Source organism: Octopus sinensis, unplaced genomic scaffold, assembly GCF_006345805.1.
Source record: "Octopus sinensis unplaced genomic scaffold, ASM634580v1 Contig15624, whole genome shotgun sequence".
In the NCBI taxonomy this organism is placed as follows: domain Eukaryota; kingdom Metazoa; phylum Mollusca; class Cephalopoda; order Octopoda; family Octopodidae; genus Octopus; species Octopus sinensis.
In genome coordinates, this window is record NW_021833832.1 from 24,478 (window position 1) to 51,619 (window position 27,142).

At 42.6% G+C, this 27,142-nt stretch overlaps 1 protein-coding gene across 1 annotated transcript in view; it reads right to left on the minus strand.

Annotated features, from left to right (window-relative positions):
* The window catches only part of LOC115230486 (CD109 antigen), a 48,777-nt gene extending 22,095 nt beyond the window's left edge, over positions 1 to 26,682 (minus strand). The window contains exons 1-10 of the mRNA XM_029800651.2: positions 26,568 to 26,682; positions 22,957 to 23,117; positions 20,927 to 20,952; positions 18,501 to 18,633; positions 16,268 to 16,338; positions 14,165 to 14,213; positions 9,549 to 9,622; positions 8,440 to 8,479; positions 2,854 to 2,956; positions 779 to 857 (exon numbers count right to left, since the gene is read on the minus strand). Coding sequence (XP_029656511.2) covers positions 779 to 857; positions 2,854 to 2,956; positions 8,440 to 8,479; positions 9,549 to 9,622; positions 14,165 to 14,213; positions 16,268 to 16,338; positions 18,501 to 18,633; positions 20,927 to 20,952; positions 22,957 to 23,117; positions 26,568 to 26,644 — 813 coding nt within the window. The 5' untranslated portion in view covers positions 26,645 to 26,682. The remainder of the gene's footprint in view (positions 1 to 778; positions 858 to 2,853; positions 2,957 to 8,439; positions 8,480 to 9,548; positions 9,623 to 14,164; positions 14,214 to 16,267; positions 16,339 to 18,500; positions 18,634 to 20,926; positions 20,953 to 22,956; positions 23,118 to 26,567) is intronic.
* Between the last annotated feature and the right edge of the window lie 460 nt (positions 26,683 to 27,142).

Below are 27,142 nucleotides of genomic sequence, written 5' to 3' on the forward strand. Positions count from 1 at the left end.
GCCACTCTGTGGGATTGAACCTGGAACCATGTGGTTGGGAAGCAAACTTCTTACCACACAGCCATGCCTACACCTATAAAGTCCTCAAAGTTTCCGTGAGGTTTACACTCATGGTCATCATGTGAAGCGTTAAAAAACACAGAAATGTATATATATATATATATATATATATATATATATATATAGATATGTAGGCACGGGCATGGCTGTGTGGTTAGGGAGCTTGCTTCCTAGCTACATGGTTTCGGGTTCAGTCCCACTGCGTGGCACTTTGGGTAGGTGTCTTCCACTATAGCCCCGAGCCGACCGGAGCTTTGTGATTGAATTCGGTAGGCGGAAGTTACTGCCGTGTGTGTATGTGTGCGTATAGCTGCTCAGTGCCTCTCCGAAAGAGAGAGAGAGGGATATATATATATATATATATATATATATATATATATATATAATATATATATATAGAGAGAGAGAGAGAGAGAGAGGAGAGAGAGAGAGAGAAGAGAGATGACAAATAAGTCAGCATTAAATCAGCAACACCAAATGGATGGTGTCAAAACAGCTGTGCCAAAACATCTCAAACCCATTTATTTGAAGGGCCAATCTAACAGAGGCAGCGGAGTTTCTTTCGCAACTGGACACAGGCCATACAAAGGTGTGAGTGAATCCACATGGTTGAAAACCTTAAGGATAAACCAACAACAACAACAACAACATGAGAATAATTATAACAGTGAGGATGAGTCTAATTTCAATAACGAAGGTTATAAAATGATCAGCTTACCTTTTGAGAGAAAGAGTTCTTTTTCAAACAAGTTATATGTAATGTTGCTATTCCTGTCACAGGTTTACCTTGAGTGTACCTGATGAGAAAAGAGAAAAAGAAATAAAAAAAATAGCTTACGGTTTCATGATCTAAATTGTGATTCTCAACCATTTACATGGCACCAGCACAGGACGGTTGCAGAGCATTCCTCACCATCGGGGGATTGGTTTTGTAGTGATGCTATTGTGGTAGTCTTCAGCGCGCATGCGCAGAGAACTACCAACGGCAAGACTTCCCACTGTATCGATCTCTTTCGAAGCTGCAGCCGAATTGAACAGACATGTCCTCACGGCTCTCCCAAGCAAACCAACACGTGGCATAGCTACTCTACACTGGAACGAGAGAGCATTTGGCTCACACAATTTAACTACTGTCACTAGCTCCATGGCCCCCTGGCTACCGGTTCGCCCTGAAGGAAATATATATATATATATATATATATATATATATATAGGCGCAGGAGTGGATGTGTGGTAAGTAACTTGCTAACCAACCACATGGCTCCGGGTTCAGTCCCACTGCATGACACCTTGGGCAAGTGTCTTCTGCTATAGCCTCGGGCCGACCAATGCCTTGTGAGTGGATTTGGTAGACGGAAACTGAAAGAAGCCTGTCGTATATATGTGTATATATATATCTATGTGTATGTGTTTGTGTGTCTGTGTTTGCCCCCCTAGCATTGCTTGACAACCGATGCTGGTGTATTTACGTCCCCGTCACTTAGCGGTTCGGCAAAAGATACCGATAGAATAAGTACTGGGCTTACAAAGAATAAGTCCCGGGGTCGATTTGCTCGACTAAAGGCGGTGCTCCAGCATGGCCGCAGTCAAATGACTGAAACATGTAAAAGAGTAAAGAGTAATATATATATTATTGCAAATCCAGAAAAAATAAATATTATTTATGCTGTTGAAGATATTCAAAGTCTTGGTTTTCCTTCAACAAATAATTTAATGTACTTATTTAATTGACCCCGAAAGGATGAAAGGGAAAGTCAACCTCGGAGGAATTTGAACTCTGAATGTAGCGGCAGATGAAATACTGCTAAGCGTTTTGCCCGGCGTGCTAACGTTTCTGCCAGCTCATTGCATTTCACTGAGTCCTGCAATTCGCATCAGTTCACGCGGATAGCCGCGTTCTTCATCGATGGACGAGTTGAGTGATCCCCCCCCTCATCAAGAATTAATGAATCATTCATTCTTGATAACTAATGGTCTTTGTTGCCCCAACAGATGAATATGAAATTTACTAGATAAGGACCAAATCCAGGTGAAACTAGAACATCATCATCATCATTATTGTTCGACCGTGGTCAAGACAATGGAATTTACCATGCTGCGCCAGACTTCAAGGTCCATCATGGCATTACAGAGGTCCTGTTGCTGGATGCCTGTATCCCTGGAGATTACATCAGGGTAGGAGAGTGTGCGCTCTCTGGTATCGTGAGCAGATGGCTTCCAGAGGAGAAGAGTAGAAATTGCCTCGTTTTCAGATCTACAACAATGTCCAGCAAACTGGACTCTCCTACCATTCACAAGAGATGACACAGGTGGTAGTTTCCCATATATTTGTACTTTGGTTGGATGACGCTTCCACGAGAGATTTTGAGCTCTCATAAGGAGGTGAGTGTAGGTTCCATCCAACTGCCTCTCAAGCTTCTTTGATAACGTCCAGGTTTCTGAGCCATATAGTAGAATTGGTTCGACTGTGGCTTTGAATATTTCAAGTTTGAAGTCTCTACTTAGATTTGATGACCAGATCTTATGCATATCATTACAGGCTGACCAGGCCACACCCTTTCTAGTTAGAAAGTCTTTTCCAGATGATGATATGTATGACCCAAGATATTTGTAATCAGAAACCATATTTAGGGGCGCATTGTTGAGAGTATGGATGATGCAATCACTGTTGGACAGGCACTTGTTTATGTATTCAGTTTTGGCCTCATTGAGGTATAGACCTACACAATTTGAGGCTTGTTCAAGAGATTGTAAAAGAGACTGGGCATTGGAGAGAGAAACTAGAACACTTACAGGGCTTTGACTTTAACACTGAGTATTACATCTTTCAACTTATCTTCATTTAGTCTATATAAATATTTAGGAGATTCTGCTGTCACTTCCACTTTGGGGAGAACTGAAATAAAAAAGAAAAATACATAAAACTAGGAGACCAATATGGACAAGTTCACGTGTATTTAAAGTACTAGCAGAAACACCAGCCTCCAGGTACATTTGGGCTAGAAAATGTTGAAAGATTCTAAAGTGGAAACAAATGGTGTGTAGTGATGCTACTGTGTAAGGTTCAGCGTGCATATGTATGTGTATGTGTTTGTGTGTCTGTGTTTGCCCCCCTAGCATTGCTTGACAACCGATGCTGGTGTATTTACGTCCCCATCACTCAGCGGAAGTCTTCCCCATGCGCATGTGCGGGAAACTGACCCCTAAGGCACAAATCACTCATTCATCCTCTCTGGCCATTTCAGCCTTCGTGAACAGACGTGCATTTGGTAGTCTCTGATAACTATACCGACTTAGCTGCGGACGACATCAAATCCCTTCAACCAACCAACAAGAAGCTGTACAACAGATTCGGCTGTCGTTTCCCCTCAGAAAATACGCACACCATCACGATTAATAAACAACAATTTGCTGTCTTTCCCAGATAACCTGACTTTGTCTGTTATATCTAACTAAATTGAATGTGACGGGATCGGATCGACACCCTTTCAGTGATACCGATTCCAGATCCTGTTACAGGTGCATTATGTACAGGGTGCAATGAGTAAATTGCTGCTATTTTATATCTTTTATTTCATACATGTGCATCGTTTCTGATTTTGTTGACTACAGAGTATACTAGGGACAGTCTGTGAGAAGTTAAGTTAAGTTAATTTTTTGGCTCAAAAAGCAAATAGCAAGGCCATGTAGGGGGACATGGAGTTATGTACAGGGAGGGTGTTCGTGCAAAGAGTTCAGGCCATTTCTGAACCAAGCAGTCGTCGGCATCTTCACTATCTTGTCCGGCAGCTTATTCCACGGATCCGCAACCTGGACGGAGAAAGCCCCTCTCCTTCGATTGAGATGAAATCGTCGCAGATAGAGCTTTTCGGAATGACCCCGCAGCCGACGCTCTGGAGCAGGAGTGAAGAACAGCTCCTTCGAGAGGTTACACTTTCCACTTATGATGTTGTGAGCGAGAATGAGATCAGCACGGCGGCGGCGTTTTTCTAGAGAATAAAGGTCGAGCGTCTTCAGCCTTTCTTCATAAGACAAATGCTTGAGACGAAGAAACATGCTTCTGGACTCTTTCAAGATGATGTATGTCGAACCAACTGAGGAAAACAGCACCATGATGCAATTCACTTGGCTAGAAATTTGGAAACAATATGCTGTACTGCTTGGAATTCACACTGGAAGCTCCATAAATCCTAAAATGCCTTTATTTTATTTTCTCGACGAAATAACAAAAGCAAAAGACAAAGCTCTCTTTAATATATTTAGTCTAGAGATGATGCCACGGCAGAAAAAGGCGAAACATTTGAAGAATCAAACTGCCAAACATATAAACGGTTGACATTGAGAGGAAGCAGTTGTGAATTTACATCTGTAAATCTAGCTTCAACTTCAAAATAACTGAAGAATGTCTAGAATATTCCTTAACCTCGATTGATTTTTTCATTGTTTCTTCCTGTATACAGAAACAGAAATAGTCATCTTCATCATTGTTAATCATCATAAACATCAATCCTAACCATCAATTATCATCAATCAGCATCATCATTAATCACCATAATCATTGTCATCAAAATCACTAGTCATTAACATCAGCATCACCTCCATTACCATCAACATCAATCATCACCACCAATCATACTAATCAGTAGTCATCATCAATCATCATCACCATCAATCATAATAATCAGCAGTCATCATCATCAATCATCACCATCAATCATAATAATCAGCAGTCATCATCTTCAATCATCACCATCAATCATAATAATCAGCAGTCATCATCATCAATCATCACCATCAATCATAATAATCAGCAGTCATCATCATCAATCATCACCATCAATCATAATAATCAGCAGTCATCATCATCAATCATCACCATCAATCATAATAATCAGCAGTCATCATTATCACCATCAATCATCATCATCACCATCAATCATAATAATCAGCAGTCATCATCATCAAAGACAGTTAATAAAAAGACAGTTAATAAAATTTGCAATGTTGTGTAGAGTATGATTTTTTTTAGTATTGTTAAATCCCCGGCGAAATCTTTTCAGAGTGTTTGGGTGTCAATCTGAGGACATACACCAAGAGTGATAAAAAATCAAACAGCCTGTCAACACTATAGTGTCTGGAGTGATCTCTAGTGATGGCGTTGTTATGTCTCCATTCATCTTCCCACACAGCTTCAGACTCAACACAGAGGCCTACATCAAGTCCCTGGAGGAGGGAGTGCTGCTCTGGGTGAAGGGGGTGGCTGCTGGAAGACCCAGGACTCTGCACTATGCCACACAAGCGGGAGAGCCCAGTCAAGGCTGTTGGACAATTTCTGCAACCACATCACCCCTAACATCTGGCCACCTAACTCCACAGACTGCAACCCCCTTGATTATTATGTATGAGGCACAGTTGAGCGAGAGACTAACAAAACTCCTTGTAACATCAAAGATGAACTGAAGGCAAGGATTATGGCAGCATTCACCAACTTAAACAAGGAGACTGCCCAGAAGAGTTGCAGGAGATTCCGAAGTTGTCTGGAAGCTGTAGCTGAAACCAGTGGCGATTTTATTGAATAAATTTACTCTTTAGTATTTCAAGATATTTTTATGTAATTTTGGTAAATATATTTGTTAAAATGAGATGTTGTGTAATTTAGACAACAATATATTCACTACACCCTGTATATCTTTATATATAAAAGTAAGGTTGTGTGTCTGTCTCCTACGATTTAGATTCCTAACTACTCCCACATTTTGCAGTGCAGTTTAACCAAAACCGGGTATCTTATAGTCGTGATTCATATCGAGCCCTTCTGGGTATTAGCACGCATCTACAATGAGACTACGATTTGAAAAAAAATTTACCATCATTTTTTTCCATTTTAATGCATTTTTTCGCTATTATATAAGGGAAGTAACTCTCTAAAAATGTCTATGATGAGTCAACGATTTTAAAAAAATTTACCATAATTTTTTTTCCATTTTTAATGCATTTTTTTGCTATTTTTTGGCTATAACTCTCTAAAAATGCTTATATAGTTATTTCCTTTACAAACCCGAGCAACGCCAGGCGATACTGCTAGTGTATATATATTTGTGTATAACCAAATGAAACTTCAAATATAAAATTTGTATGAAATTTTGACAGGATAAACAGATATGGTGTGAGAACTTTGAAGTTCTCAGTGAGTTGAAATATTTTTAGAAATGAAAGAAATCTTGAACTCGAGGGTGGAATAACTGTGAAGATAGATTTTAGAAAATCAGGTAAAATACCCTTAAGATGGTAAAAAAAGGGACCAGTAATCACTACAAAAAGTCAAGAGAAATATCTGCATAAACAGGAGTGGCTGTGTGGTAAGTAGCTTGCTAACCAACCACATGTTTCCGGGTTCAGTCCCACTGCATGGCATCTTGGGCAAGTGTCTTCTGCTATAGCCCCGGGCCGACCAATGCCTTGTGAGTGGATTTGGTAGACGGAAACTGAAAGAAGCCTGTCGTATATATGTATATATGTATGTATGTGTTTGTCCCCTAGCATAGCTTGACAACTGATGCTGGTGTGTTTACGTCCCCGTCACTTAGCGGTTTGGCAAAAGAGACCGATAGAATAAGTACTGGGCTTACAAAGAATAAGTCCAGGGGTCGATTTGCTCGACTAAAGGCGGTGCTCCAGCATGGCCGCAGTCAAATGACTGAAACAAGTAAAAAAAAAAAAAAGAAAAACATCATCATTTAATATCTGTTTTCCATGCTGGCATGGGTTGGACTGAAAACCGATAAGCTGGGGAGCTACACCAGGTTCCAGTGCATAACTGGTACTTATTTAAGGTGGCAAGCTGGTAGAAACATTAGCACGCTGGGCGAAATGCTTCACAGTATTTCATCTGCTGCTACGTTCTGAATTCAAATTCCGCCAAGGTCGACTTTGCCTTTCATCCTTTCGCGGTCGATTAAATAAGTACCAGTTACACACTGGAGTCGATATAATCGACTTAATCCGTTTGTCTGTCCTTGTTTGACCCCTCTGTGTTTAGCCCCTTGTGGGTAGTAAAGAAATAGGTATTTCGTCTGCCGCTTCGTTCTGAGTTCAAATTCCGCTGAGGTCGACTTTGCCTTTCATCCTTTCGCGGTCAATTAAATAAGTATCAGTTACACACTGGAGTCGATATAATCGACTTAATCCGTTCGTCTGTCCTTGTTTGTCCCTTCTGTGTTTAGCCCCTTGTGGGTAGCAAAGAAATAGGTACTTATTTAATCGATGTTGAAAGGATGAAAGGCAAAGTCAACCTCAGCAGAATTTGAACTCAGAACATAGCAGCAGACGAAATACCTATTTCTTTATTACCCACAAGGGGCTAAACACAGAGGGGACAAACAAGGACAGACATAGGTATTAAGTCGATTACATCGACCCCAGTGCGTAACTGGTACTTAGTTTATCGACCCCGAAAGGATGAAAGGCAAAGTCAACCTCGGCAGAATTTGAACTCACAACGTAACGCAGACGAAATACCGCTAAGCATTTCGCCCGGCGTGCTAACATTTCTGCCAGCTCGCCACCTTAAATAAGTACCAGTTATGCACTGGAACCTGGTGTAGCTCCCCAGCTTATCGCAGACGAAATACCACTAAGCATTTCGCCCAGCGTGCTAACGATTCTACCAGCATAATATTTCTAATCCTAAAAATATTATGCTTGCAAACCATCATCTTCATCCTCCTCCTCCTCCTCCTCATCATTTAACGTCTGTGTTCTGCGCTGACATGGGTTGGATGTTATGTCAGGATCCGATGGGCTCAAGGACTGCATCATTTTCCAGTTACTGTTTGGCATGGTTTCTGCAACTGAAGGTCCTTCCCAGCCCCTTAACAGAGTGTGGTGAGTGCTTTTTACACTAGTGAGGGCACCATGCAGCCTTCAAGACTGCAAGGGGCAGGGGAACCTTATGCGAAGAGAATAAGGTGTAGAGAGAGATAATGTATGAGAAAAAAGAGCAGAAGTAAGCAGGCGGCTGGTAGAAACGTTAGCACGCCGGGTGAAATGCTTAGCAGTATTTCGTCTGCCGCCACGTTGTGAGTTCAAATTCCGCCGAGGTCGACTTTGCCTTTCATCCTTTCGGGGTCGATTAAATAAGTACCAGTTACACACTGGGGTCGATGTAATCGACTTAATCCGTTTGTCTGTCCTTGTTTGTCCCTTCTGTGTTTAACCCCTTGTGGGTAGTAAAGAAATAGGTTCTTGCTGAAGAGGAGTAAGATGAGTTTTTGAACAGATGGCCATGGTTGAAATATTTTTGACCATTAATCTGCTAGATGTTAGAAAGGCAGGAAATTAAATATGTTGATCCCCACAAAAAAAGAAAAATTCACTCACCATATTCCATGACCTCAATTGTTTTTTTCGTTGTTTCTTCCTGTATACAGAAATAGAAATAGTCATCATTATCATTGTTAATCATCATAAACATCAATCCTAACCATCAATTATCATCAATCAGCATCATCATTAATCACCATAGTCATCAAAATCACTATTGTCATTAACATCAGCATCACCTCCATTACCATCAACATCAATCATCACCACCAATCATAATAATCAGTAGTCATCATCAATCATCATCACCATCAATCATAATAATCAGCAGTCATCATCTCCATCAATCATAATAATCAGCAGTCATCATCATCAATCATCATCATCATCACCATCAATCATAATAATCAGCAGTCATCATCATCAATCATCATCATCATCACCATCAATCATAATAATCAGCAGTCATCATCATCAATCATCATCATCACCACCAATCATAATAATCAGCAGTCATCATCATCATTAACCAACAGCTTCTGCTTCCCAGAGTATGCAACTTTCACAAATGCCCACTTTTGTCTCTAACCCTTTCATCAATCATACTGGTGAATCATCAATTATGTACTTTGATCTTAACATGGGGCCTCTCAACCGCAGAGACCCCAGGATGCAGGGGTTGCAGGGGCTTAGCGACGGTCCTAAGTTCAGTACATATTAAGAACTTCTCCATTGGTGAGCCTCACTGTCCATGGAATCCGTAAAAGTCTTCTCCAACACCAAAGCTCAAATGCATTACTTCTCTTTTGGTCAGAAAAGTGTTACAGAAAGCTAAATCTTTATATATAAAAGTGAGGTTGTGTGCTGTCTGTCTCCTACGATTTAGATTCCTAACTACTCCCACATTTTGCGGTGCAGTTTAACCAAATTCGGGTATCTTATAGTTGTGATTCATATCGAGCCCTTCTGGGTATTAGCGTGCATCTACGATGAGTCTACGATTTAAAAAAAAATTTACCATAATTTTTTTTCCATTTTTAATGCATTTTTTTGCTATTTTCTGGCTATAACTCTCTAAAAATGCTTATATAGTTATTTCCCTTACAAACCCGAGCAACGCCGGGCGATACTGCTAGTAATGAATAAATGATGATAAAGTAACTTACATCCTGCTCCACTTCTATGGTCCAAGTACCCAAAACAGGTCGGCTAGAGATTGGAAATTCACCTACAGAAACACCTGGAAAAATAAGAAGTTATACATACCTGTAATGTATAGGTTTATCAGATAAATTCAATTCTTTCTTCCCAATGTTATTGGGATTAAAACAATAGGTATTTTTTAAAGAGTGTTTTCGTTTGGTTTTGAAGCTCTTGTAGTGATGCTACTGTGTAAGGTTCAGCGCGCATGCGCAGAATGGGACTACTTCCGAGTGGCCACCGGAAGTCTTCCCCATGCGTATATGCGGGGAAACTAACCCCTAAGGCCCAGTAAACTCAATCACCCTCTCTGGCCATTTCAGCCTTCGTGAACAGACGTGCATTTGGTAGTCTCTGATAACTATACCGACTTAGCCGCGGACGACATCAAATCCCTTCAACCAACCAACAAGAAGCTGTACAACAGATTCGGCTGTCGTTTTCCCTTCAGAAATACGTACACCATCACGAGTAATAAACAACAATTTGCTGTCTTTCCCAGATAACCTGACTTCGTCTGTTATATCTAACTAAATTGTATGTGACGGGATCGGATCGACACCCCTTCAGTGATACCGATTCCAGATCCTGTTACACTCTATTCTTTGTCAGCAAGTACTTTTAATTATCACTAGCAGTAATATCCGTCGTTCATCGGATAATTACTTTTACTCTTTCTCAGGAGTCACATTCAAAGTATTATCTTTATATATAAAAGTGAGGTTGTGTGCTGTCTGTCTCCTACGATTTAGATTCCTAACTACTCCCACATTTTGCGGTGCAGTTTAACCAAATTCGGGTATCTTATAGTCGTGATTCATATCGAGCCCTTCTGGGTATTAGCGCGCGTCTACAATGAGTCTACGATTTAAAAAAAATTTACCTTTAATTTTTTTCCATTTTAATGCATTTTTTTCGCTATTATATAACGGAAGTAACTCTCTAAAAATGTCTACGATGAGTCAACGATTTAAAAAAAAAGTTACCATCATTTTTTTTCCATTTTTAATGCATTTTTTTTGCTATTTTTTGGCTATAACTCTCTAAAAACGCTTATATAGTTATTTCCCTTACAAACCCGAGCGATACTGCTAGTCTTTACGTATAAAAGTGAGGTTGTTTGCTGTCTGTCTCCTACGATTTACATTCCTAACTACTCCCACATTTTGCGGTGTAGTTTAACCAAAACCGGGTATCTTATAGTCGTGATTCATATCGAGCCCTTCTGGGTATTAGCGTGCGTCTACGATGAGTCTACGATTTAAAAAATAATTTACCATCATTTTTTTCCATTTTAATGCATTTTTTCGATATTATATAAGGGAAGTAACTCTCTAAAAATTTATTAAATCTCAACGTAAAAAGCTACAGTAACACCCCCCCTTTGTGGTTAGCCATATTGAGATGGCTATTATACTTTACATCTCTAAAAAGGCTTATATAGTTATTTCCCTTACAAACCTGAGCAATGCCGGGCGGTATATATATAATAGATTTCTCAACGGGGATTTCAGGGAAAAGTTTCAGGGAGTCGCTGGCGATGTATCGTGATGATCAAAAATTCGGCCTGCTAAACTTTGGTTAACCCCTTACCCGGCAGAAACGAATATATGCGTTTTGACCGAAATCGTTTTTTTCTATCTCTGGCGAGTTAACTCGTCAAAAGATAGACTCGCCAAAATCGATAGCAAACGAGTTCCTTCGTCCAAAAACGGGTTAACTCGTTTCTGCCCAAAGCGGTAATTTAAAATCAATATTATTGAATAATAAATAATAAATAATAAATAAGGTTTGAAATATACCTCGAAATCACCATTCAAAACAGTAAAGTAAAACAATTAAAAAATATGTCTGAAAAAATACATTTATTTTCAAAATAATTGTTGGGTAAGGGGTTAAAGTGATTCAAACTGCAGTAAAGTCTGCCCTTCATTTGGTTCTTCAACATCCAGCATTGGGATATGATTTAAAAGCATTTGGGTTGCTATTTCTAGCAGGTAAAGTTTGGTTGTTTCACACCATCTTGGATGGCGTTTGTCAGATGATGTCAAAGATTAAGGGGGAGATAAATGACACTCATTTCCTTAATTTTAAGTTGAGATTGGCTTATCTCAATTTTGGGATAAACTGGCCAATAGCTGGAATTCAAATTGGAACTAGAACAATAGAATGGTCACATTAGAGAATTAATTTTCATCCATCCTTAACCTCCGATCAAACACCACTGGAGCATATAGTCATTACAGACATGTTATCATCATGCTATTTAGATCTCTTTAGTTTTGGGCTGCAGGCCACATTATTCCTCTGCAGGAGCTAGCTTGAAAGTCCACATGGAGTGCAGCTTGTGAGCTGACACTCGTTGATGCTACATCAAGGAGGCCAGGGAACAGAAGAAAGAAGACATGCACCCAACACCAGAGCTGAAGACACCTACGAAAGGTGTGTCCCCGCCACGTCAAAACGGTAGAGTAGGGGCCGAAACCGGACGTGGTTCCTCCTGCCTAAAGCGCTAAGCAGTGGGACTGAACCACCCAACACCAGATCTGAAGACACCTCCAAAAGGTGGAGCCTTGACACATCAAAACGATAGAGGAGTAGGGGCCGAAATCGGATGTGGTTCCTCCTGCCTAGGGCGCTAAGCAAGTGGGACTGAACCACCCAACACCAGATCTGAAGACACCTCCAAAAGGTGGAGCCTCGACACATCAAAACGATAGAGGAGTAGGGGCCGAAATCGGACGTGGTTCCTCCTGCCTAGGGCGCTAAGCAAGTGGGACTGAACCACCCAACACCAGATCTGAAGACACCTCCAAAAGGTGGAGCCTCGACACATCAATACGATAGAGGAGTAGGGGCCGAAATCGGACGTGGTTCCTCCTGCCTAGGGCGCTAAGCAAGTGGGACTGAACCACCCAACACCAGATCTGAAGACACCTCCAAAAGGTGGAGCCTCGACACATCAAAACGATAGAGGAGTAGGGGCCGAAACCGGACGTGGTTCCTCCTGCCTAGGGCGCTAAGCAGTGGGACTGAACCACCCAACACCAGATCTGAAGACACCTCCAAAAGGTGGAGCCTCAACACATCAAAACGATAGAGGAGTAGGGGCCGAAATCGGACGTGGTTCCTCCTGCCTAGGGCGCTAAGCAAGTGGGACTGAACCACCCAACACCAGATCTGAAGACACCTCCAAAAGGTGGAGCCTCGACACATCAAAACGGTAGAGGAGTAGGGGCCGAAACCGGACGTGGTTCCTCCTGCCTAGGGCGCTAAGCAGTGGGACTGAACCACCCAACACCAGATCTGAAGACACCTCCAAAAGGTGGAGCCTCGACACATCAAAACGATAGAGGAGTAGGGGCCGAAACCGGACGTGGTTCCTCCTGATGATGTCTTGAGCTAACTGGATCCTATAAAGGAGCTGTTGTGGTACCAGACCATGAAACACGGTTGTAATTCCTCAGTATATATATATATACTCTTTACTCTCTTTTACTCGTTTCAGTCATTTGACTGCAGCCATGCTGGAGCACTACCTTTAGTCAAGCAAATTGACCCCAGGACTTATTCTTTGTAAGCCCAGTACTTATTCTATCGGTCTCTTTTGCTGAACCGCTAAGTGACGGGGACGTAAACACACCAGCATCGGTTGTCAAGCAATGCTAGGGGGTAAAACACAGACACACAAATACACGACAGGCTTCTTTCAGTTTCCGTCTACCAAATCCACTCACAAGGCATTGGTCGGCCCGAGGCTATAGCAGAAGACACTTGCCCAAGGTGCCATGCAGTGGGACTGAACCCGGAACCATGTGGTTGGTTACCAAGCTACTTACCACAAAGCCACTCCTGCACCTATATATATATATATATACATATATACAACGGGCTTCTTTCAGTTTCCGTCTACCAAATCCACTCACAAGGCATTGGTCGGGTCGGGGCTATAGCAGAAGACACTTGCCCAAGATGCCACGCAGTGGGACTGAACCCGGAACCATGTGGTTGGTTAGCAAGCTACTTACCACACAGCCACTCCTGCGCCTCTGAGAGGATTCTTTTAGTTTCCATCTACCAAGTGCAACCAATCTGCGGATAAAGTAGAAGGTGCTTGCCTAGGGTGCTAAGCAGTGGGACTGAACCACAAATAAATAAAAGATACAAAAAATAAAAATAAAATCTCTCTCTATATAAACGGCAGTTTGTCTGTGTTTCTGTGTGTCTGTTTGGTTGTACCCTCACCCTGACCACGGCTTTCAACCGATTCTGATGAAACTTGACACACACATAGCCCAATGTCATAATTCAAAACTAATGCAGCGAAAATTTTGAAAAGTTCCCCAGTTCTGAAAAAAATCGATAAATTCGACATGGGGTCGACAATCAGAAACACAAACCACAGATGGTCTAGGGGACGCAACTCGACCTTTTTAACTATCAAAAAAAATTTACCATCATTTTTTTCCCATTTTTTTTGCTATTTTTTGGCTATAACTCTCTAAAAATGCTTTATAGTTATTTCCCTTACAAACCCGAGCAACGCCGGGCAATACTGCTAGTTAAATAATATTCCACTTACCATTCTCCGAAGTAAGCTGCATTCTGGACAGTAAATTCTCGTTTGCATCCTTTATTGAGTGAAGTCAGAAGTGAAGAAAGAGAAAAATAAACACTAATTTAAAAACAAAAACAAGTTGTGTTGGTAATGGTAGTGGCGGTGGTAGTGGTGGTAGTTGTGGTGGTGGTGGTGGTGGTAGTAGTTGTGATGGTGATGGTGGAAATGGTGGTAGTGATTGCAGATGGACAGTGAAGGCACTGGTGGTGGTGGTGGTTGTTGTTGTTGTGGTGGTGGTAGTAGTAGTTGTGATGGTGATGGTGGAAATGGTGGTAGTGGTATTAGTGATAGTTGTGGTGGTAGTGATTGCAGACGGACAGTGAAGGCACTGGTGGTGGTGGTGGTAGTAGTTGTGATGGTGATGGTGGAAATGGTGGTAGTGATTGCAGATGGACAGTGAAGGCACTGGTGGTGGTGGAGGTGGTGGTTGTTATGGTGGTGGTGGTGGTGGTAGTAGTTGTGATGGTGATGGTGGAAATGGTGGTAGTGGTATTAGTGATAGTTGTGGTGGTAGTGATTGCAGATGGACAGTGAAGGCACTGGTGGTGGTGGTGGTAGTAGTTGTGATGGTGATGGTGGAAATGGTGGTAGTGGTATTAGTGATAGTTGTGGTGGTAGTGATTGCAGATGGACAGTGAAGGCACTGGTGGTGGTGGAGGTGGTGGTTGTTGTGGTGGTGGTGGTGGTGGTGGTAGTAGTTGTGATGGTGATGGTGGAAATGGTGGTAGTGGTATTAGTGATAGTTGTGGTGGTAGTGATTGCAGACAGACAGTGAAGGCACTGGTGGTGGTGGAGGTGGTGGTTGTTGTGGTGGTGGTGGTGGTGGTGGTAGTAGTAGTTGTGATGGTGATGGTGGAAATGGTGGTAGTGATTGCAGACGGACAGTGAAGGCACTGGTGGTGGTGGTGGTGATGGTGGTGGGAGTTGTGATGGTGGTGGTGGTGGTGGTGTGGTGGTAGTTGTGATGGTGGACGGTGGTGGTGGTGGTGGGTGGTGGTGGTGGTGGTGGTGGTGGTAGTGGTGGGAGTTGTGACGGTGGTGGTGGTGGTGGTGGTGGTGGTAGTTGTGATGGTGATGGTGGAAATGGTGGTAGTGATTGCAGACGGACAGTGAAGGCACTGGTGGTGGTGGTGGTGATGGTGGTGGTGGGAGTTGTGACGGTGGTGGTGGTGGTGGTGGTGGTAGTTGTGATGGTGATGGTGGAAATGGTGGTAGTGATTGCAGACGGACAGTGAAGGCACTGGTGGTGGTGGTGGTGATGGTGGTGGTGGGAGTTGTGATGGTGGTGGTGGTGGTGGTGGTGGTAGTTGTGATGGTGACGGTGGAAATGGTGGTAGTGATTGCAGACGGACAGTGAAGGCACTGGTGGTGGTGGTGGTGATGGTGGTGGTGGGAGTTGTGACGGTGGTGGTGGTGGTGGTGGTGGTAGTTGTGATGGTGATGGTGGAAATGGTGGTAGTGATTGCAGACGGACAGTGAAGGCACTGGTGGTGGTGGTGGTGATGGTGGTGGTGGGAGTTGTGATGGTGGGTGGTTGGTGGTGGTGGTGGTAGTTGTGATGTGATGGTTGACGGTGGAAATGGTGGTAGTGATGCAGACGGACAGTGAAGGCACTGGTGGTGGTGGTGGTGATGGTGGTGGTGGGAGTTGTGACGGTGGTGGTGGTGGTGGTGGTGGTAGTTGTTGATGGTGATGGTGGAAATGGTGGTAGTGATTGCAGACGACAGTGAAGGCACTGGTGGTGGTGGTGGTGATGTGGTGGTGGTGATGTGTGGTGGTGGTGTGGTGGTAGTTGTGATGGTGACGGTGGAAATGGTGGTAGTGATTGCAGACGGACAGTGAAGGCACTGGTGGTGGTGGTGGTGATGGTGGTGGTGGGAGTTGTGACGGTGGTGGTGGTGGTGGTGGTGGTAGTTGTGATGGTGATGGTGGAAATGGTGGTAGTGATTGCAGACGGACAGTGAAGGCACTGGTGGTGGTGGTGGTGGTGGTGGTTGAAGTGGTTGCAGTGATACTAGTTGTGATGGATGTGGTGATGCATGGAAAATGGCTCACAAAAGTTCTTACTTTTATATTGACTTTCGCAGAAGAATTTCTGGCGGTGAGATTTCGGTAAAGGTTCAAGACACGGAATTTCACTGGCAAAAGAGAAGAGAATTTACAAAGATGAAGACAATAATGATGATAGCGTTTGGTGTTAATGATGGTGATGATGATGAGGGGGGGGGGGGGGAGAAAACAGGGTGAGCAGAAAAAGGGGGGGAGTCTGGAGGGGGTAAAAGGGGAAGGCAGTAAAGCAAGATGAGGAGGAGGTGCAGGAGAGGGAGGAAAAGGAAGAAGAAAACAGAAGAGAAAAGATTAGGATGGAGGAGGGGAGAGGAGGAAGTAGAATAAAAATGATGATGGGGGGGTGGTGAGGAGGATGGGGGAGAAAGCAGGGTGAGCAGAAAAAGGTGGGGAGTCTGGAGGGGATAAAAGGGGAAGGCAGAAAAGCAAGATGAGGAGGAGGTGCAGGAGAGAGGGAGGAAAAGGGAAGAAAGAAAACAGAAGAGAAAAGGTTAGGATGGAGGAGGGGAGAGGAGGAAGTAGGAAGTAGAATAAAAATGATGATGGGGGGGGGTGAAGGAGGATGGGGGAGAAAGCAGGGTGAGCAGAAAAAGGTGGGGAGTCTGGAGGGGATAAAAGGGGAAGGCAGAAAAGCAAGATGAGGAGGAGGTGCAGGAGAGGGAGGAAAAGGAAGAAGAAAACAGAAGAGAAAAGATTAGGATGGAGGAGGGGAGAGGAGGAAGTAGAATAAAAATGATGATGGGGGGGTGAAGGAGGATGGGGGAGAAAGCAGGGTGAGCAGAAAAAGGGGGAGTCTGGAGGGGATAAAAGGGGAAGGCAGTAAAGCAAGATGAGGAGGAGGTGCAGGAGAGGGAGGAAAAGGAAGAAGAAAACAGAAGAGAAAAGATTAGGATGGAGGAGGGGAGAGGAGGAAGTAGAATAAAAATAGGACAAGAAGAATGAGAAGAGGAAAAGAAAGAATAAAATGAGAAAAGAAAGAACAAAAACAACAAAAACATCAACAACAGCAATATGAAGACAACCACAGTGGGATTTGTAAATACGTCCACTGTATGGATCCATTTCAATCATAAGGTTAACAACAGAGGAGCTCACTTTGTGCAACCAAACGCATACCCTCCATCAGACACCTACCATATTCTGAGCGCCTTGTTTCCCTGGGCATGGATTCACTGAAGCTCCGGTGTCTGGCGACGGACTTGGTAAACACCCACAAAGTTATCAACCACCTCACCAACAACAACACTGAACACCTTTTTGATCCCCATGTGTCCAACACACGTGGACATGCCTACAAAGTCAGAAAACAACACAGCTCCCATGACTTTCGGAAACATTTTTTCATGCTCAGAGTTGCCAACCACTTTACAGAGTGTACTGAATGCTTTTATCAACCAAACGCATACCCTCCATCAGACACCTACCATATTCTGAGCGCCTTGTTTCCCTGGGCATGGATTCACTGAAGCTCCGGCGTCTGGCGATGGACTTGGTAAAAACCCACAAAGTTATCAACCACCTCACCAACAACAACACTGAACACCTTTTTGATCCCCATGTGTCCAACATCCGTGGACATGCCTACAAAGTCAGAAAACAACACAGCTCCCATGACTTTTGGAAACATTTTTTCACGCTCAGAGTTGCTGAAGCATGGAATAAACTGCCTGCGTCAGTTGTTGACTGCCACGACACTGCATCCTTTAAGGCCTTCATGCTTTCCGAAATCCGCCGAAACTACACCTGATTATATATACACTTTAGATGAGTTGTAGTGCACCTGAGCACTGTACACAATTATTATTATTATTTTATTATTTTTATTATTTTTATTATTTTAATACATCTATAACTTCCATATCTCCCTACACTTGCACATACAACACCCTGGTTCATCACACTGTGTAGATTTTTCTAGAAGGGTATAAAACGTTTTGGCAGAGCTGTTTTGGTGACGCTGATTCGACACCGACTTATTTGAGACCTCTGGTATTCTTGGCCCCTGGACATTATCTCTGCTCACCATTATCAGGGCAGTGATTGCTATCCGCAAGTTCAAGCCTTGTGAGTCAGAATGGTTTTTCACCTTTTCTATTTTGTCTGCTGGTGCTACAAGAAATGTTTCTATATTGTGAGAGGCAAAGATTCTCCATTAATCCCATTAGTTAAAATAACCTCCCTGAAATAGTGGTTGAAGATGGATGGGCAGATATAGTGATGTATGGTGTGTTACCTGTATCTCCTGGCTTGTGTATGTTTTTGGCAGTCAGGATGGTTGTTGTAGACCCATAATCACAGAAGACTTTCAATGAGCCACCAAGATTAAGCTCTAGTGTGTAGTGTCCTACATTAAGGTCTCCAGTATACTACAACAGAAAGAAAGTTTATTACACAAAATATTCACTTTTAATAAGAAAAGGTATGACTGTATGATAAAAAGTTTGCTTCCCAGCTACATTTATACACCAAATGAAAAACAAAAACTTAGTTTACCAATCTATATATATAAAAGTGAGGTTGTGTGGTGTCTGTCTCCTATGATTTAGATTCCCAACTACTCCCACATTTTGCGGTGCAGTTCAACCAAAACCGGGTATCTTATAGTCGTGATTCATATCGAGCCCTTCTGGATATTAGCGCACGTCTACGATGAGTCTACGATTTAAAAAAAAATTTACCATAATTTTTTCCCATTTTTAATGCATTTTTGGCATATATAACGGAAGTAACTTTCTAAAAATGTATTATTAAATCTCAGAACGTAAAAAGCCACAGTAACACCCCCCCCCCTTTGTGGTTAGCCATATTGAGATGGCTATTATACTTTACATCTCTAAAAATGCTTATATAGTTATTTCCCTTACAAACCCGAGCAATGCCGGGTGATACTGCTAGTAAATTATAAATTCCTTCAAATAATGCAGAAATATGTCCTGTTAAACAGACCTATCCTTTAGAGAAGAATTGGTCAGACATGGAACAAAAACAGAATTGAAATAAAGGTATTCTATTCTTAAAATTGCCCAGCAATGACAAAATACTGAGCTGGAATATATGTATATAGTAAAAGGAGGGATATCCAGGTAAATGAACTGGAAATAAACCTAAAGTTTGAATGTTCAAATTCTTCATTCTCCAACATATATATACTCTTCACTCTTTTACTTGTTTCAGTCATTTGACTGCGGCCATGCTGGAGCACCGCCTTTAGTCGAGCAAATCGACCCCGGGACTTATTCTTTGTAAGCCCAGTACTTATTCTATAGGTCTCTTTTGCCAAACCACTAAGTTACGGGAACGTAAACACACCACCGTCAAACGATGTTGAGCGGACAAACACAGACACACAAACACATACATATATATGACGGGCTTCTTTCAGTTTCCGTCTACCAAATCCACTCACAAGGGTTTGGTCGGCCCGAGGCTATAGTAGAAGACACTTGCCCAAGGTGCCACGCAGTGGGAATGAACCCGGAACCATGTGGTTGGTTAGCAAGCTACTTACCACACAGCCACTCCTACGCCTATATATATATATATATATATATAATATATATATATATATTTGTCCCCGTAGCATTGCTTAACAACCGATGCTGGTGTGTTTGTGTCCCTGTTACTTAGCGGTTCGGCAAAAGAGACTGATAGAATAAGTACTGGGCTTACAAAGAATAAGTCCCGGAGTCGATTTGCTCGACTAAAGGTGGTGCTCCAGTATGGCCGCAGTCAAATGACTGAAACAAGTAAAAGAGTAAAAGAGTAGACTTAATTTATCAGACAGAACTTCAGGAAAAATATTAAAAAATCTCTTTTTCAATTCGTCTGATGACTTATTTGTGCTGGCGGAAAAACCTTTCACTTTTTTACAGAAAAGATTTATGGGGTGGTCCCATGAGTTAAATAATTCCATTCAGTCAGTACTGAACAAGTCTGTTGTATTAAATACAAAAACTTTAGCTTTTAAGGTTTTTTTCATGAAATGTAATGTTACTTATCAATTCACCCTTAAAATATTTTTTTCCTGAAACACCAGTTTCTAATTTGCAGGTAGGTGTCAGAGAGATCCAATTTAGAAAATATCTTGCCATCATTTAATTTAACAGTAACAAGCAGTATCACCTGGCGTTGCTCGGGTTTGTAAGGGAAATAACTATATAAGCATTTTTAGAGAGTTATAGCCAAAACATAGCAAAAAATGCATTAAAAATGGGAAAAAAATGATGCTAAATTTTTTTTTTAAATCGGTGACTCATCATAGACATTTTTAGAGGGTTACTTCCCTTATATAATATCGAAAAAATGCATTAAAATGGAAAAAAATAATGTTAAATTATTTTTAAAATCGTAGACTCATCGTAGACGCGCGCTAATACCCAGACGGGCTCAATATTAATCACGACTATAAGATACCCGAATTTGGTTAAACTGCACCGCAAAATGTGGGAGTAGTTAGGAATCTAAATCGGAGTAGACAGACTCTCACACAACTACAGTTTTATATATATAAAGATATTCTCCGGAGCAGGTAGTGGTATGTATCAAGACATTTATTTAAACTGACCAGCCACCCAGTCAGTCATTACATAGGTATCTACCTACACATACATATACACAGAAGAAATGAGGTGAAATGGAAGAACGAAGAACTGTACTCACCATCTTGAAGAATGCTATCTTTTTGTCTGAAAGAGAAAGAAATTGTAAGGTAAAATAAGATTTCTATTTCATTGCATACTCTTTACTCTTTTACTCGTTTCAGTCAGTTGACTGCGGCCATGCTGGGGCACCGCCTTTAATCGAGCAACTCGACCCCGGGACTTATTCTTTTGTAAGCCCAGTACTTATTCTATCGGTCTCTTTTGCCAAACCGCTAAGTAACAGGGACGTAAACACACCAGCATCGGTTGTCAAGCAATGCTAGGGGGACAAACACAGACACACAAACACACACACGCATATATATACATATATACGACAGGCTTCTTTCAGTTTCCGTCTACCAAATCCACTCGCAAGGCTTTGGTCGGCCCGAGGCTTAGTAGAAGACACTTGCCCAAGGTGCCACGCAATGGGACTGAACCCGGAACCATGTGGTTGGCAAGCAAGCTACTTACCACACAGTCACTCCTACGCCTATTTATATACATATATACGACGGGCTTCTTTCAGTTTCCATCTACCAAATCCACTCACAAGGCTTTGGTCAGCCCGAGGCTTAGTAGAAGACACTTGCCCAAGGTGCCACGCAATGGGACTGAACCCGGAACCATGTGGTTGGGAAGTAAGTTTCTTACCATATAGCTATGCCTGCCCCTACATATATATCCATATTCTGCATATTTTGAATTAGTGCACGATTATTTGAAAGTATGAATAAATGTGCATTACATACCACAGAGCAATCTGAATACTACAGGGTTAATCCTACAACATATAAACTAACCAGGTGTGCCTAAATATTCTACCTGTTTTTACGTTCAATATGGCCGGATCTGGCTTCTCATGCCTACCCTATAATGTCGTTCTAATAATAAGTAATTACAAAAAGCACCATCCGTTCGTGGCCATTGCCAGCCTCGCCTGTCCCCCGTGTCGGTGGCACGTAAAAGCACCATCCGTTCGTGGCCGTTTGCCAGCTCCATCTGGCACCTGTGCAGGTGGCACGTAAAAAGCACCCACTACACTCGCGGAGTGGTTGGCGTTAGGAAGGGCATCCAGCCGTAGAAACACTGCCAGATCAGACTGGGCCTGATGCAGCCTTCTGGCTTCCCAGACCCCAGTTGAACCGTCCAACCCATGCTAGCATGGAAAACGGACGCTAAATGATGATGATGATCATCATCATCATTGAAGCCTCAAAGCTACAAGAGAAAACAATAAATAAGCATTACATTTGGCAGAGTAATCTGAATGCTAAATGCTAACGTCTTCATTTGAAGGTGATTCGACCAAGACTTTTGGAAATATGCTGTGCTTGAGAAGACCCAGCAAGCCAAGTGAGACCATAACCTTGTGGCCTATGCCAGGGGTGTAACCAACCCGCTTATGCGTACTTTTCCATCATTAGACACTAAACTCTGCTTGCGAAGACCTGTCGAGGCAAGTGAAATCGAAATCAAATTCGATGACTTGCATCCGTGCTAGGAGAGCGCTAAGAGCACCATCCGAGCGTGATCCTTGCCAGAGCAGCTAACTGGTTTCCGTGCCGGTGGCATGTAAAAAGCACCATTTGAGCGTGATCGCTACCAGCATCGCCTTATTGGCACTTGTGCCGGTGGCACATGAAAAATCATTCAAGCTAGGTTGTTGCCAGTGCGGCTGGACTAGCTCCTGTGCAGGTAGCACGTAAAAAACACCTTTTGAGCGTGGTTGTTGCCAGTACCGCCTGACTGGCCCTCATGCTGGTGGCACGTAAAAGCACCCACTACACTTTCAGAGTGATTGGCGTTAGGAAGGACATCCAGCTGTAGAAACTCTGACAGATTAGATTGGAGCCAGGTGCAGCCATCTGGTTCGGCAGTCCTCAGTCAAATCATCCAACCCATGCTAGCATGGAAAGCAGACGTTAAACGATGATGATGATGAGGAGGATTGAAACAGAAGTAGTGTATTTCAAGAAAAATATGGTAACCAAAGGAGTAAACCTAGTTCAGCTGAAATTAAACAATAAAAACAAGATTACTTACCAGCAGAAACATTTTGAGATATTTCTTTAAGAACTTTGTCACCATCTTTGAGTTTAATAGCAACTTCTGTAGTAGGTTCAACCTTTCCGAACAATACAATAGTGATGTTGAGTCCATCATCAATACTGAAGCGTCTTGGTGCATAGAGCAAATAGTACGTACTAGAAAAAAAGAATATATCACAACATTACATACATAGATACATACAACTATGCATGGACACATACACAAACATACATCCACATATACACATAAGAGGTGGTGTGGAATCACAAGAAGGCTAATGGAGAGAGTAGTGTTTGTGTAGAAGATGCACAGGAGCCATCAAATTTACTGATACACAGGAAATTAATTTCCCCAAATGCCCCAGAGGCCCTCTAGTGGTTGTAGATAATTTCTGTTACCTCGGAGACCTAATTAGCAGAGGAGGAGAATGTTCCAAAAGTATAATTGCTAATAATAAGAATAAGAATCGGAATCGAAACTGAACCAATCCTATGACTGGCACCCGGCAGATGCCAGGACCCCTGGACTGGAGATACGTAAAAAGCACTATCCAAATCGTGGCCGATGCCAGCACCGCCTCGACTGGCTTCCGTGTCGATGGCACGTAAAAAGCACCATCCGAATCGTGGCCGAAGCCAGTGCCGCCTCAACTGGCTTCCGTGCAGGTGGCACGTAAAATGCACCAATCCGACCGTGGCCGATGCCAGCCTCGCCTGGCACCAGTACAGGTGGCATGTAAAAAGCACCCACTACCCTCACGGAGTGGTTGGCGTTAGGAAGGGCATCCAGCTGTAGAAACATTGCCAGATAAGACCGGAGCCTGGTGCAGCCTTCTGGCTTCCTAGATCCCCGGTTGAACCATCCAACCCATGCTAGCATGGAGAACAGACGTTAAACGATGATGATGATGATGATGAAGATGGGGAGAAAAATTCAGAGAATTTTTGCTTTTGTTTGTAATTAAAGGTCTCCCTCTCCAAGTTAAAGGAAGATTGTATGGCATTTGTGTATGAACAATGATTCTACATGGTAGTAAGATGTGGACTCTGAATGCAGAGGATATGCAATGACCAGAGAGGAATGAAACTAGTGCACTTTATATAATAATAATAATAATAAACATTGTGTACAGTGCTCAGGTGCACTACAACTCATCTAAAGTGTATATATAATCAGGTGTAGTTTCGGTGGATTTCGGAAAGCATGAGGGCCTTAAAGGATGCAGTGTCATGACAGTCAACAACTGACGCAGGCAGTTTATTCCATGCTTCAGCAACTCTGAGCGTGAAAAAATGTTTCCGAAAGTCATGGGAGCTGTGCTGTTTACTTACTTTGTAAATATGTCCACGGGTGTTAGATGGGTGGAGTTTGAAAAGGTGCTCAGAGTTATTGTTTGTACGATGGTTGATAATTTTATGGGTGTCTGCGAAGTCAGCTGCCAGACGTAGGAGTTTCAATGTGTCCATGCCCAGGAAAGTAAGGCACTCAGAATATGGCAAATGCCTGATGGAGGGTATTCTTTTGGTTGCACGTCGCTGAACAGCTTCCAGACGATTGATATCCTGGGCAAGATAGGGGTTCCAGACCAGTGATGCAAATTCCAGGTGAGGTCTTACCATAGCTATATAAAGCCGCAGATAGATAGCCGGAGAGCGGCTCACAAAGGATTTGGTGAGTGATGCCAAGACACCCTCAGCCTTCTTGACAATTTTAGCGATGTGTTTTTGTCCAACGCAAATCACTGTCGACAATAACACCCAGGTCACGTTGGATGTCATTCATTATATCCATGCTACATACCTCTAGCCTCTGTTTTTGTCACCATGCATCCTTCTCTCACCCTCCTCCACTTCAAATCACTCTTCTCCAACTGAAGTAACAATATACTTATCTACTCTCCAGCAAGACACCTATATCTATTTCTTTACTACCCACAAGGGGCTAAACACAGAGGAGACAAACAAGGACAGACAAACAGATTAAGTTGATTATATCGACCCCAGTGCGTAACTGGTACTTAATTTATCGACCTCGAAAGGATGAAAGGCAAAGTCGACCTCGGCGTAATTTGAACTCAGAACGTAACGGCAGACGAAATACCGCTAAGCATTTCGCCTGGCGTGCTAACGATTCTGCCAGCTCGCCGCCTTATATATCTGTCCCACTGTACCTCAGTGGAGGTGCTTAGCTCAGTGGTTAGGGTGTTGGACTCATGATCATAAGATTGTGGTTTCAATTCCTGAATATGGCGATGAGTTGTGTTCTTGACTAAAACACTTCATTTCACATTGCTCCAGTCCACTCAGCTGGCAAAATTAGTAATCCTGAGACGGACCAGCGTCCCGTCCAGGTGGGGAATATACACATCAGGAAACCAGCCGTTATGAGTTGGTAGGACTTGAGAAGGTAACTTTACCTTTACCTTACCCTCTATACCTGAAATCTCTCAACTGGCACAAAGCCACACCCTATTGGTACTTGAGAGGTTTTTGCTTTGCAAAGTACTAGGTGACCCTGTCAGTACTGATACCTATTTCTTTACTACCCACAAGGGGCTAAACATAGAGGGGACAAACAAGGACAGACAAACGGATTAAGTCGATTATATCGACCCCGAAAAGATGAAAGGCAAAGTCGGCCTCGATGGAATTTGAACTCAGAACGTAACAGCAGACGAAATACCTATTTCTTTATTACCCACAAGGGGCTAAACATAGAGGGGACAAACAAGGACAGACAAACGGATTAAGTCGATTATATCGACCCCAGTGTGGAACTGGTACTTTTTTAATCGACCGCTGAAAGGATGAAAGGCAAAGTCGACCTCGGCAGAATTTGAACTCAGAACGTAACGGCAGACGAAATACGGCTGCGCATTTCGCCCGGCGTGCTAACGATTTTGCCAGCTCGCTGCCGGCAAAGTCGACCTCGGCAGAATTTGAACTCAGAACATAACGGCAGACGAAATACGGCTGCGCATTTCGCCCGGCATGCTAACGATTCTGCCAGCTCGCTGCCGGCAAAGTCGACCTCGGCAGAATTTGAACTCAAAACGTAATGGCAGACGAAATACGGCTGCGTATTTCGCCCGGCGTGCTAACGATTCTGCCAGCTCGCTGCCCTGTCAGTACTGATACCATGTAAAAAGCAACTGTGTTGGTGTCATGTAAAAAGCAACTGTGTTGGTGTCATGTAAAAAGCACCCAGTACACTCTGTAAAATGGTTGGCATTTGGAAGGGCATCCAACTGTAGAAACCATGCTAAAAGAGACATTGGAGCCTGGTGCAGCTTCCAGCCTTGCCAGCCCCTGTCCAACCATCCAGTCCAAAACCAGCATGGGAAATGGATGTTAAATGATGATGATAAGAATATTCCTGGAATATTTGATGCTACATTGAATTCCGAATTTGGAACTTACACACACACAAGCAGTGTGTGTGTGTGTGTGTGTGTGTGTGTGTGCACGCACGTTTGCATGTGTGTGTGAGAGAGAGAGAGAGAGAGACAGACAGACAAACAGACAGGCATGCAGACAGACAGGCATGCAGACAGACAGGCATGCAGGCAGACAAATCCTGACGATAGAGTGGCATAAATAACTTACGTATTGATTGTTTTGGTAGAACCAACCAGGCAAATGGATATGGTCAAAAATATGCCCAACTGGAGCACGGACACCATCTTGAACTGAAAAAAAAAAAAGCCAAAAGTTTACAAACCTGAGGTTATAGAAGATACTCTCTCATGACTCCATGTCAAAGGAGAAAACCCCAAAACCACATCAAGAACATTTCAGCAGCAATTTGAGAAATCGGGAGGATATTGCCAAGAAGTCTTTACTTGCTTTGTAAACCTTCAAAAGGCATGACTTCATGCCAGGGATATGCTGTGCAGCATTTTCTGGAGTTTGGAATTAATGGGCATCATATATATGTGTGTATGTATATATATATATATATATATATATATATATAATAATAATAATAATATTAGGGAATAAATCCAAATTTACAGGGAAAAAATCAGATTAGGATTAAATCCAATTTTATAGTAAAATATTATATAATATTAATTAGAGACAAAACCACTATTTTGTAAAACAACAAGGAAAGACTTAATACATAAAATTTTAATAAAAAGTAAAAAGACCGCCACTACAATTGTTTCATGTCCTCAATG